This window comes from Lithobates pipiens, unplaced genomic scaffold, assembly GCF_037356315.1.
Source record: "Lithobates pipiens isolate NorthernLeopardFrog02 unplaced genomic scaffold, aLitPip1_a1.2 Scaffold_28, whole genome shotgun sequence".
NCBI lineage: Eukaryota > Metazoa > Chordata > Amphibia > Anura > Ranidae > Lithobates > Lithobates pipiens.
In genome coordinates this window covers 94,289,231-94,303,253 of record NW_027507789.1, presented here as the reverse complement: position 1 = coordinate 94,303,253, position 14,023 = coordinate 94,289,231, and the positions used below count along the sequence as shown (strand labels likewise).

Genomic DNA, 14,023 nt, shown 5'->3' with positions numbered 1-14,023 from the left:
GCGACAGCACCCTGCCAGTAAAAAACTTTACGGCCTTACTACCAAAAAGTACTGGATCCCAGGGTCCAGCTCTCTAAAAAAGAAGCGTTCGCAAGCAAAACCTCGTTTCTTCGGACACGAGGCCTGGGTACCATCCATTTAGCCCATGAAAAGGACATCAGAACGGATCCGGTCAGCATGGCTAGCCCCAGCAAGGAAGCTTCCAGTGGAGCACAGCACATCTTTACCCATGTCCAACATCTTAGACACTGGCGAAAAAACTGAGGACTCCCAGTAGTGGGAGGGGTTATATAGGGAGTACACTTCTTGCCTTAGGGTGTGCCAGTGTCCATCACCTATCAGTGTCCCTATAACCCACATAGTAAGTACTATGGCTCTGTGTCCCCTGATGTAAGAAAAGAAAAAAAACATGTTGCTCTACAGAAAGATGGCCTAGGCTATAAAAAGATTGCCAAGACCCTGAAACTGAGCTGCAGCATGATGGCCAAGACCATACAGCAGTTTAACATTACAGGCTCCACTCACAACAGACCTCGCACTCAAGAAGTTGAGTGCACATGCTCAGCGTCATATCTAGAGGTTGTCTTTGGGAAAGACGTATGAGTGCTGCCAGTATTGCTGCAGAGGTTGAAGGGGTGGGAGGTCAGCCTGTTAGTGCTCAGACCATACACTGCACACTGAATCAAATTGTTCTGCATGGCTGTCTTCCCAGAAGGAAGCCTCTTTTAACGATAAACATGGCAGGAGAGGAGATGATGCATAACAAAGCCCACAAACAGTTTGCTGACGACAAGCAGACTAAGGACATGGATTACTGGAATCATGTCCTGTGGTCTGATGAACTTATTTGGTTCAGATGGTGTCAAGTGTCAACGGACAACAAGGTGAGGAGTACAAAGACAAGTGTGTCTTGCCTACAGTCAAGCATGGTGGTGGGAGTGCTGCCGTCACTGGGGAGCTACAGTTTATTGAGGGAACCATTAATGCCAACAAGTACTGTGACATACTGAAGCAGAGCATGATCTCCTCCCTTCGGAAACGTCCGCAGGGCAGTATTCCAACTTAACAACCCCAAAAACACACCTCCAAGATGACCACTGCCTTGGCAATGAAGCTGAGGGGAAAGGTGATGGACTGGCCAAGCATGTCTCCGGGACTTAAACCCTATTGAGCATATGTGGGGTAACCTCAAATGGAAGATAGAGGAGCGCAAGGTCTCTAACATCCACCAGCTCCAGGATGTCAGAGTGGAAGAGGACTCCAGTGCCAACCTGTGAAGCTCTGGTGAAATCCATGCCCAAGAGGGTTAAGGCAGTTCTGGAAAATATTGGTGGCCACACATAATATTGAATTTTTTTGCCCAATTTGGACATTTTCACTGAAGGGTGTACTCAATTTTGTTGCCAGTGGTTTAGACATAATGGCTGTGTGAGTTATTTTGAGGGGGCAGCAAATTTACACTGTTATACAAGCTGTACACTCACTAATTCACATTGTAGCAAAGTGCAATTTCTTCAGTTTTGTCACATGAAAAGATATAATAGAATATTTCCAAAAATGTGAGCGGTGTACTTTTGGTGCGATTACTGTATGTTTGTATAATATATATATATATACTACACTGTATATTAAATTTACACAGAAGTAGGCTATACAAGGTATTTTAACTGGGAGTCAGACATAAAGCTATATGAGGGGTGGAGGGGGTTATAAATCTTTAATAATAAAGTAGTACTAAGGGCTGATACCTGTCGCATGGGTATAATCATTTTAAATATGATGCACAATACTGGTAAACGTTTACTTTAAATGTAATTGTAATGCCTTATATTACCTTCAGCTTCTCTGGGTTCAGATGCTGATCTTCCATGCACAGAACCTGTATTAATTATAGTGATTGTTAACGTTGTACTTTTTTATTTTTTTTAAACAAGAAACTTGTCATACTTACCTACTGTGTGCAATGGTTTTGCACAGAACAGCCTTGATTCTCCTCTTCTTGGGTCCCCCACCGGTGCTTCTAGTTCCTCATGCCTTCAGAGTGCCCCTATAGCAAGCCACAAAGTATAGTATAGCGTGCCCCTATACCAAGGTTAAAAAAAAAAAAACTTCTGCCTTTTAGAATTACTCACTTACTTCTCTTGCCAAAGACTACATGTTCCACAAGGCATTGCTCCTCACACATTCACAAGTTCTCAGGCACTTAGTGACATGTACTGAGCTGTATGTGTGCTAATACTGTGTATACTGACATATATGGACAGTGTACTGAGCTGTATGTGTGCTGCTCTGTGTTTTCTGATACATAAACAAATAACGCATTTTGTATGCAGGTCAACTAATCGGCTGATCAAATCGATTATGAAAATAGTTGACAATTACTTTCATAATCTAATACTGTATGTCGATTAGATGTTTCAGCCCTAAATTGTATTATATCATCAGCCATGTTAAACTAATAAGTTAGGAAGGTGTTATTGTGCAATCAAGGGTACTTTCCTGCAAGAACAATTTTTAAATTCTGATATATTCCTGAGACATTTTCAACTGCATTCATAAAAGTTATTCATAAATGTAATAATCCATACAAGCCATGTGTGATTTTAAATGAATTATAACACTATTAATCTCTGCCATCTACTGTTTGGCCATTGTTTTGTCTCCATACTTAGCCTAAAGGAGCTGATCGCAAGCAGAAAACAGATCGTGAGAAGGTGGAGAAACGCACAACCCTAGAGCGGGAGAAGTACCAGCCAGCGTGTGAAAATACTGTTCTGATGGAGGTACTGACATTTTAGGCCTCTTGTCTTTAAAGTGACACTACCCCCCCCCAAAAAAAAAAAATTATAATATATATATGTATATATATATTCTTAACTTAAACAAGTCCCTTCTATTGCTCCCAGGCTCCTCCTGATCTGTTTTTTTTGTGCTCTTGCAGTCCAATTTACTGTTAGGCTGGATTCACACCTATGCATTTTTAGTGCTTTTTGCATTTTGCAGATTTTCACTATTGTCCATTTAACATGGTTTCCTATGGAACACGTTCTGTAGTGCAAATCTGCAAAATGCAAAAAGCACTAAAAATGCATAGGTGTGAATCCAGCTTCAGAGGGTGGCTATGTTTGTTCTCCATGGTCCCACTGTATGTATGAATGTAGTCACCCTCTCTTGCCCACTCGCGAGATTATGGACTATGGCATTTGAAAGGTGCATGGAGCAGTGCACATGACCGCAATTAACGTGTGCTGTTCATTCCAAACAAACAGAAGTGGGGGGGGGGGGAGAGATTTGGGAGTTCATTGAGAACATTACAATGGGCAGAAAAACACAGTAAGAAACCATTTCACGACAAAATGAAATACAGGGCCATTAAGTAGTAGGTGTGTATTGATTATTTTTGAGGAATATAGTTTAAATGTCATTTTAAGTAAGACATTGAAAAAGAGAGCCCTAGCAACTAGGGATAAGCCGAACCACCCCCCCCACCCCCCCCCCCCCCCCCCCCCAGGTTCGGTTCACATCTGGAACATGCTGACCGAACTCTCGAACACTGTTAAAGTCTATGGGACTCGAATGTGAGAAATCAAAAGTGTGAATTTTAAAGGCTAATATCCAAGTTATTTGTCCTAAAAAGGGTTTGAGGACCTGTATCAATGCAAAAAAAAAGTTTTAAAAACGGCAGTTTTTTCGGGAGCAGTGATTTTAATGATGCTTAAAGTGAAAAAAAAAAAAAAGTGAACTATTCCTTTAAATATTGTACCTGGGGGGTTTCTATAGTACGTCTGTAAAGTGGTGCGTGTTTCCCGTGTTTAGAACAGTCCCTGTACAAAATGACATTTCTAAAGGAATAAAAAATTTAATTCAAATCTGCTTGCGGCTGTAATGTAATGTCGGATCCCGGCAATATGGATGATAATTAGCTTGGTAACCCCCAGTCCGTTACCAATCCCTTTGGGTCTTGTATGGATATTAAGGAGAAATAAAAAAAAAAGAAAAGGCATGGGGTCCCCAGGCCCTATATACTCTGAACAGCAGTATACAGGCGGTCCCAAGAAAGACAGGGACTGTAGGTTTGGAACAGGTACATTTTGTAAGTGTAGCTCCAGTCAAAAAATCTATTTTTAAGCTTTTTGGAAAACATAGGGAGGGGTTGTCACCCCTGTATAATTTGTTTTGCCGTCCGTCTTTTTTCATCTCACTTCCTGTTGTCTCCTTCCGTTTTCAAGTAGCAGACGTTTGTAAGTTGGATGTTTGAAAGTAGGGGCCTGCCCTATATGCTCTGCAGGAATGGCAGAACAAGGTGTTGGTGTTGCCACAACATTGTAAGCCCTCAAAGTGACTCTTGGTGGGCGCTGGAGCGCCCTGCTGTGAACGATTATATCAAGAATTGTAATTACATGCCATTGTAGAACACTGGTAGAAAAATTGGGCCTTTGATGGTTGTGGTGCTGGTGCCACAATATAAGTCCTCACAGTTACTCTCGGTGGGCACAGGAACGGGCTATGCAGTGAAATATTATATCAAGAATTGTAATTACATGCCCCTGTTAAACAGGAGATGAAAAATTGGGCCTTAGGCACTGGTGCTGGTGCCACAACACTGCAACCTCTCCCATATACTCTAGTTGTGGTGCAGTTAAACAGTTAAACGGGCTTAAAATTGGGCTGGTGGCATCACCCAGAACCAAAAAGATTCTTCCAACATATCAGCGGAGGAGGAAGAGGATAGACAATCAAGATACCAGGATAGTCACTCAGCATCAGCATAGGCAGTCTTGAAGGGATGTGATATTTAAAAAAAATTAAATTATTCGGTTACATCAGCTTCAGGTGCTTGGTAGCTGTGGGTGATCCAAGACTGATTCATCTTTATGAAGGTCAGTCAATCAACCGAGTCGGTGGACAGGCGCACCCTGTGATCGGTAACAAAGCCACCAGCAGCACTGAAGGTGCATTCCGAAAGAACGCTGGATGCAGGACAGGCCAGTAGCTCAATTGCATACTGTGCAAGCTCTGGCCAGTGATCCATCCTCAAGACCCAGTAAGCCAGAGGATTTTTCGGTGGGAAAGGTGTCCAAGTCTGACCTTGCCCCTAGGTATTCCTGCACCATGTAAATCAGACGCTGGCGATGGTTGCTGGAGTTGTTGGGGCTGCGGACTAAAAAATTGTCTAAACGCATCGGTCAGACAGCCACCGTCTCTGGGAACGCATTGCACAGACCTTTCTGCAAGGCCTCCCGGAGATGTCTCATCCTCTGCTCCCTCTGCGATGGCAAGATAAGGTCGGCAACCTTACCCTTGTACCGTGGATCAAGGAGAGTTGCCAGCCAGTAATGGTCCCTCTCCTTGATCCGAAGAATACGAGGATCCTTCCGCAGGCTTTGCAGGATCAGGGAGGCCATGCAGCGTAGGTTAGCTGAGGCATTTGGTCCGGAGTTCTCTGGGTCACTAAGGACAACATGATCCACAGCTACCTCCTCCCAACCACGTACAAGTCCACGGGTTTCTTGGGACTGTAAATCATCCCTACATGACTGCTGCTGCTGCTGATGCTGAGTGTCAGCCTCCACCTCCATGCTGACACAATCATCCTCCTCCTCCTCCTCGTCCTCCTCCTCGTCCTCTGGGTGGGACAGCGGGAACACTGTCTGGATAAAGGGGGCCTTGAGAGGCAAGGAAGTCCTCCTCTTCCTGCCTCTGTTCTGCCTCAAGTGCCCTGTCCATTATTCCACGCAGAGTATGCTCCAACAGGTGAACAAGAGGTACAGTGTCACTGATGCATGCACTGTCACTGCTCACCATCCTTGTGGCCTCCTCAAATGGTGACAGGACAGTGCATGCATCCCTGATCATGCCCCACTGGCGTGGTGAGAAAAAACCGAGCTCCCCTTACCCTGCCCTGGTGCCGTAGTCCACAGGTACTCATTGATGGCCCTCTGCTGCGTGTGCAGCCGCTGCAGCATGGCCAAAGTTGAGTTCCACCTGGTGGGCATGTCACATATAAGGCGGTTCTTGGGCAGGTTCAACTCCTTTTGGAGCTCAGCCAGCCGAGCACAGGCATTAAATGATCGGCGGAAATGCACACAGACTTTCCTGGCCTGCTTCAGGACATCCTGTAAGCCCGGGTACCTGCCCAAGAACCGCTGCACCACCAGGTTAAGGAAGTGAGCCACACAGGGCACATGGGTCAGTTGTCCCTGTCGGAGGGCGGAGAGGAGGTTGGTGCCATTGTCGCAAACCACCATTCCTGGCTTAAGCTGGCGTGGCGTCTACCACCTCTCGGCCTGCCCCTGCAGAGCTGACAAAATATCTGCCCCAGTGTGGCTCCTGTCCCCCAAACAAACCAGCGCAAGCACAGCATGGCACCGTTTTGCCTGCGTACTTGTGTAGCCCCTTGACCGCCTACGGAGCACCGCTGGTTCTGAGGACAGAGTACTGGAAGAGGCCGTGGAGGAGAGTGGTGTGTCACAACCATTAGTAGCATTTTGGAGGTGTGGTGGCAGAACAACCTCCAACACTACTGCACCTTGTCCTGCATCCTTCCCAGCTGCTAGAAGAGTGACCCAATGGGCCGTGAAAGATGGGTAACGTCCCTGTCCATGCCTGCTGGACCATGAGTCAGCGATAATATGCCCCTTACCGCTGACCGCCCTGTCCAGCGAGGCAAGGACATTGCCTTCCACAGGCCGGTAGAGAGCCGGAATCGCCTTCCGTGAGAAAAAGTGGCGTTTGGGGACCTACCACAAACTCACGGAAGGGGGCAGAGTCTACCAACTGAAAAGGCAGCAGTTGAAGTGCTAGCAATTTAGCCAAGCTAGCATTCAACCGCTGGGCATGTGGATGGCTGGGAGTGAACTTCTTTCGACGGTCCAGCAGCTGGGGCAGGGAAATTTGCCTGCTATAATCAGACGTGGGTGTACTGCTAGCACTTGGCTGTGACACACCTAATTCTACACCTTCATTCCACTCAGAGCAGGTTTCAGAGAGGACTGAAGGTCTAGGGGGGTTGGAGATCCCAGCTGATGAGGAGCAAGGAGAGGTCAGCTTTGTTCTTTGGTGTGGGTCTTTGAAGTACGCTTGCCAACGAGCTGCATGGCAGGTCAACATATGTCTGGTCAAGCATGTGGTGCCCAAGCGGCTGATGTTTTGGCCATGCGATATACACTTGAGACATATGTTGCAAATAGCAGTGGTGCGATCTGATGCACTTGTCTCAAAAAAGGCCCACACCAAAGAACTTTTAGAATAGCGCGCAGAGGCAGCGCCCTGCACAGGCAGAGCTCTGCGGTGTGATTCAGTCGGTGTGCTGCCCTAAGCTGGCTCCCGGAGGGCATCCTGCCTCATTGGACATGTGCCTCCTCCTCCTCTCTCCTACCAGGCACCCACGTGGAGTCAGTGCCCTCATCATCCCCTCCCTCTTCATCGCTGGAGCAAACCTGGCAGTATGCTGCAGCTTGTGGAACATGACTGCCAGATTGCTGTCCTTCTTAAGCATCCCCTCTCTCTTTATTCACGCTACTGCCTTCCTCTAGCTGAGTATCATCATCAGAGCCTATAAAACACTGGGCATCCTCCTGGAGCATGTACCCAACACTGTGCTCAAAGAGTTCAGGGAACTCCTCAGGAGGACGTGGTGGGTCTAGGGAAGGAGTCACTGATGATGACTTTGAGACGAGGGAAGACGATGCGTTGGCAGCTGCTTTGCTAGTACCCTGAGCCTGGGTGAGAGAGGATGAGGAGGATGAAGAGGGCTTGGTCATCCACTCTACCAAGTCTTCAGCATGATGCAGCTCAACACGTCCAGCTGCCGAAAATAAGGACAAGCGTGTCCCATGGCCACGTGCTGATGATGACGATGTACCGCGTCCACGACCAGCACTGTTGTCTCTAGACACAGAGCCTGCTTGCCCTCCTTTTATCGGCTCGTGCCTGTCTGCTGCTCCTTGTTGGCCTTCCAGACATGGTAATGACCTGAAGGGAGATGGGAAAACCAGCAATTGGGTAGTGCATATTGTGCTGGAGGCACACAACACCCACTAACTCCTGCAGATGCCTTTATTATAGAACAGGAATTAAAGGGTAGATACCGGTGTATACTGTGCTGTGCTGGAGGCACACAACACCAACTAATTCCTGCAGATGGCAGATGGCTCAATTAGAGAAAAGCAAAATAGGTGGATAATGGTGTATACTGCGGTCAGGGCACATAGACAACACCCACAATCTCCTACAGCTGACTGAAAGCTCTATTACAGAAGAGCAATATAGCTAGCTATATAGGTGGATATAATGGTGTATACTGCAGTCAGGGCACGCAAACAACACCCACAATCTCCTACAGCTGACTGAAAGCTCTATTACAGAAGAGCAATATAGCTAGCTATATAGGTGGATATAATGGTGTATACTGCGGTCAGGGCAGGCAGACAACAACCACAATCTCCTACAACTGACTGAAAGCTCTATTACAGAAGAGTAATATAGCTAGCTATATAGGTGGATATAATGGTGTATACTGCGGTCAGGGCACGCAGACAACACCCACAATCTCCTACAACTGACTGAAAGCTCTATTACAGCAGAGCAATATAGCTACTATATAGGTGGATATAATGGTGTATACTGCGGTCTGGGCACGCAGACAACACCCACAAACTCCTGCAGATTGCTAAAAGCTCATTTACAGAAGAGCAAGAACGCTAAATCGGCCGATAACTAACGGTGTATACTGTGTTGAAGGTACACAGAGAACACCCACTAACTCCTACAGATGCCAACACACTACACAAGGCTGCCGCGCTGGCGGCCTTATATAGTGTGGGGCGTGTACTACACAGCCTGAGCTATGATTGGCCACAGGCTTCCTGCCTGTGGCCAATCATGGCTCTCCTCGCTGCCGGCGCTGTGATTGGCCAAGCATGCGGGGTCACAGTGCATGCTTGGCCAATCACGAGCCAGCAATGCACTGCGATGGCGCAAGTGCATTGTGGGCCGTGAGCGCCACATGAATTTGGCGCAAATGCCCATAACGTTCGGTATTCGCTGAACGTGCGAACAGCCGATGTTCGAGTTGAACATCAAGCTCATCCCTACTTACCGCTGACTGCCCTGTCCATGCCTGCTGGACCATGAGTCAGCGGTAATATGCACCTTACCACTGACGGCCCTGTCCAACGAGGCCAAGACATTGCCTTCCACGTGCCGGTAGAGAGCCAGAATCGCCTTCCACTGAGGTACCGCACATTCCACAAATTCACGAAAGGTGCAGAGTCTACCAGCTGAAAGGACAGCAGTTGGAGTTCTAGCAATTTAGCCAAGCTAGCATTCACCCATTGGGCAGGTGGATGGCTGGGACTGAATTTCTTTCACTGGTTTAGCAACTGGGTTAGGGAAATTTGCCTGCTACAATCGGACGTAGGTGTAGCGATAGCAGATTGCCCGCAAGTACTTGGCACACATAATTATACACATTCATTCCTCTCAGTGCAGGTTTCTGAGAGAACTAAAGGTATAGTGGGGTTGAAGATCCCAGCTGATGAGGAGCCAGGAGAGGTCTGCATTCATCTTTTGTGTGGGTATTTTAAGTACGCTTGCCAAAGGAATGCATGGGAGTTCCACATATGTCTGGTCAAGCATGTGGTGCCCAAGTGGCTGCTGTTTTTTACCAGGCTTGATACGCTTCAGACATATGTTGCAAACAGCAATGCTGCGATCTGCTGCACACGTCTCAAAAAAGGCCCACACCAAAGAACTTTTGGAAAAAAGGCACAGAGTCAGCAGCGCCCTGCACATGTGGAGCTCTGCGGTGTGATGCAGTCGGTTGGCTGCCCTTAAACTGGCCCCTGGAGGGCATCCTGCCTCTTTGGACATGTGCTTCCTCCTCCTCCTCTCTCCTATCAGGCACCCACGTAGAGTCAGTGACCTCATCAACCCCTCCCTCCTCGTCACTGGAACAAACCTGGCAGTATGCTGCAGCTTGGGGAACACGACTGCCAGTTTTCTGTCCTTCTTGGGCACCCCCTCTCGCTGGGCTCACGTTACTGCCTTCCTCAATCTAAATTTGTATGAACGACAATTTTATGCGTTATTTTTTGCCACATCCGATGAATAGAATTCATTCATTCAGCAAAAAACCCCTCAAATGGAATTTTAAGGCATGTATCAAAATAAAGAAGTATAATAAGGTACAAAAAAAATCTGTAATTTATTGATTATAAAGTATCATAAAAACATACAAAAAGTACATTAACATAGAAGCCACCACTGTACATACAGTAAATTGTGAGTAAAATATACCTCCTTCCTCAGGGGTGTGCATTAACAAGAGAAATTTTCTATTCAAAAAATATAAATAGTATATAATGAGATATATTGAAAGAAAGAAATACACAAAATTATTAAAAAATACAATATTAAAGTTTACACATGATGCACTTGTTTACATTCTACGATATTTTGAGTAAAAACAACAGGCGATGGAACAGGTATGCCGAACAGTTTCACAGCTTTAACTGCTTCCTAATGATGTCGTTTTTAGATGTCTGAGCCAAATTAAGGTGTAAAATAGACGGTTAGTAAAAAACACCCCAAACCTTCTCACGAGCCCTGCTAGGGCAAAGACTCTGGGGAACAAAATAGCCAGCCCTGTAAAGCATCAAAGTATATGGTTTTTAAGAAAAATATGGGGAAGGGATGATTTTACCTCACATAATACAAAAAAAAAAAAAAATTATAATAAAAGTATATCTGAAGGTGACCGTTGAGGGGTCAGCAATGATGTACTGGTGATTGGATATATACTGGTTGATAGTGACTATAATAAATAAAAAATATTTTTTTTCCTCTTTAATCAATCAATTAGATTTATTTTGGATATTTTATTTAAAAATAATAGTCTAGTAATAATAATAATAAAAAAAATAATTGATTTATTTCAGAAACTTCAATGAGAATTTTTTTATTATTATTATTGTGTAGCGGCAGCTCCTGAAGAGCACGCGCTATGCATTTTTCAAAGTTAAAGTTATGCCTAAATTGCAGTTTGGTTTGGGTACAATTGTTTAAATTTAGACTTCAGCATCAGTCCGACTGGACTGTGAGATGCCCAGCCTGGCCACAGGGGTCACTGTCTCTTCTGGCAGGCATGGAACTATGGTCTGGTTAGGTGTTTAATTTACTCTCTCTTGGAGCCCGCCCAGTGGGCGTGGCACTCTCACTGTGCTTTCTGGGAGAGGGTATTTAAGATGCAGACGTCACGTGGTTTGGGGTTCTGATCCAAAATGATGTTCTGACCAGCCCCCAGGAAGGCTATGGCCTGGGGTGCGAATCCACCCGATTTTGATGTCTTGGGGCTGGCTAGCCTGAGGCAGGGAAACTAAAGAAGGATTCTGAGGTGGTTGGGTGCCGTCTCCAGTTTGGGAGAGACCCAGTGACTTCAAGCATTCCAGAGGACGACTCTTCAGAAGACCATGTATGGGTTGGTTTCTTAGTAAGAGCCAGGAAGGGCTGAAGAACCCGAGAGAATCTGGTCTTGTGGATATCGCCAAGCTGGCTGAAAGATCCAGGTATCCTAAGCCCCTGTACACACGGTCGGAGATTCTGCCAACCAAATCCGTCGGATTTTGTCCGTCGGATTTAGTCCGACGGATTGTGTCCGAAACTGTTGCATACACACGGTCGGACTAAGTTGTCGAAAAATCCGATCTTTCAGAACATGATAACGTAATTTCGTTACGATGGGACTACATTCAGGCTAGTAGCCAATAGCTTTGATGTAGGAATTTGATCTGAGCATGCGTGGCACTTGGTCCGATCAAAATTCGCTACACATGATCGGAGTATGTCCGATCAAACCAGTTGGTCGGGAAATATTTCCAACATGTTGGAAAATTGGGTCCGATGGATATTCGGACGGAATCAGTCCGATGCATACCACACACAGTCGGATTATCCGACGACACGGTCCGATAGGACACATTCCGACTGATTCTCCGACCGTGTGTACAAGGGCTAAGAGTGTTTTTTCAAGCTTAGTTACCCTCTACGTGTTTTACCATGTCTGTGGCAGAGACATTATCTTGTATGTTCTACAACAACGTCTGTGGCAGAATTAAAATCAAAAAACACTGTGCTGTCAAAATATCAGAGAGCAACTAACAAAACAAAATATATATCTTGTTCAAACAGTGAGGGAGTTATACAAAGTGTAGCGCTGAGAAAGTGAATAATGTCAGCTCGTCTATCAACAAATATCACAAATATGTGCAAAAATTACATAGAACTACAGTGATTCATATACCATATATATCGTATTGATTAGCATACCATCAAGTGTGTATCTGATTTGATTAAGAACATCATACCATTTCAATTTATACAGTATATTTATATGTACCCAAATACAAAGAAAAATGAGTGAAAGAGAATATGGAATGTGAAAAGTCCTTTCAAAAAAGGAAGAAAATCAAGTCTCACATGTGCAGTTGGATATTACAACTCTTTCACATTATGCAAAAATTGGGCTAACTTTACTGTTTTTTTTTTTTTTTAAGCTCAAAACAGTTTTTTTTCCAAAAAAAAGTTCGAAAAATTGCTACGCAAATACCGTGCGAGATAAAAAGTTGCAACGACCCCCACTGTATTCTCCAGGGTGTTTGCTACAAAAAAGATATAATGTTTTGGGGTTCTATGTAATTTTCTAGCAAATAAATGATGATTTTTACATGTAGAAGAGAAATGTCAGAATTGTCCTGGGTGCTCCAGAACGCCTGATGGCGCTCCCTGCATGTTGGGCCACTGTATGTGGCCACGCTGTGTAAAAGTCTCACACATGTGGTATTGCCATACTCGGGAGTAATAGCAAAATGTGTTTTGGGGTGTAATTTGTGGTATGCATATGATGTGTGTGAGAAATAAACTGATAATATGACAATTTTGTGAAGAAAAAAAAAGTTAAAAAAATCTTGATTTTGCAAAGAATTGTGGGGAAAAAATGACAACTTCAAAAAACTCATCATGCCTCTTACTAAATACCTTGGAATGTCTTCTTTCCAAAAAGGGGTCATTTGGGGGGTATTTGTACTTTTATGGCAAGAAAGCTCTATTTGTGAAAAAAATGACAAAAATGTCATATGGGTACAGTGTTGCATGACTGAGTAATTGTCATTCAAAATGTGAGCGCACCGAAAGCTGAAAATTGGTCTGGTTATTAAGGGTGTTTAAGTGCCCAGTGGTCACTATACTATTATAATTTAAAAAAAAAAAAAAGATTTTTTTTTTTTTTAAAACCTTATTTCTAGAATATTATTTTTCAATAAAATATCCAAAATAGATCTAATTGATCTTTAAAAAAAAAAATAAAAAGGAAGAAATAATAATTTTCGTTTATTATTATAGTCCCTATCAACCAGTATATATCCAATCACCATTACATCATTGCTGACCCCTCAACGGTCACCTCCAGGTATACTTTTATAATCATTTATTTCTTTTTTTTTCATACAATATATAGGATGTACCGTATATAAAAATACAAGCCAAATATGGATGTATTATGTGAGGTAAAATCCTTCCTTCCCAGTATTTTTCTTAAAAACCATATACTTTGATACTTTACAGAGCTGGCTGTTTTGTGCCCCAGTGTCTTTGTCCTAGCAGGGGGTTGTGAGAAGGTTGGGGGCGATTATTTACTAACCACCTATTTTACGGCTTAATTTGGCTCACACATCTGTTCCATCATCTGTTTTTAACCAAAATATCGTAGAATGTCACCCTAATACGCAAGTGCATCATGTGTGAACTATAACATTGTATTTTTGAATAATTTTGTTTATTTCTCTGTATTTCTTTCAATATATCTCATTATATACTATTTATATTTTTTTGAATAAAAAAATTCTCTTGTTCTAATGCACACCCAGAGAAAGGAGGTATATTTTTACTCCAAAACGCGTCGGTTGCAAGGGTATCACAATTTACTGTATGTACAGTGGGGCTTCTATAATGATGTACCTTCTATGTT

General features: G+C 44.2%; 1 protein-coding gene across 2 annotated transcripts in view; it reads left to right on the top strand.

The window, feature by feature from the left end:
- Positions 1-14,023, top strand: part of LOC143935528 (transcription factor CP2-like protein 1) — a 416,417-nt gene that overhangs the window by 271,247 nt on the left and 131,147 nt on the right. For both annotated transcript variants that reach the window (XM_077459472.1, XM_077459470.1), the window contains exon 7: positions 2,673-2,783. In XM_077459472.1, the coding sequence (XP_077315598.1) occupies positions 2,673-2,783 (111 nt within the window). The remainder of the gene's footprint in view (positions 1-2,672; positions 2,784-14,023) is intronic.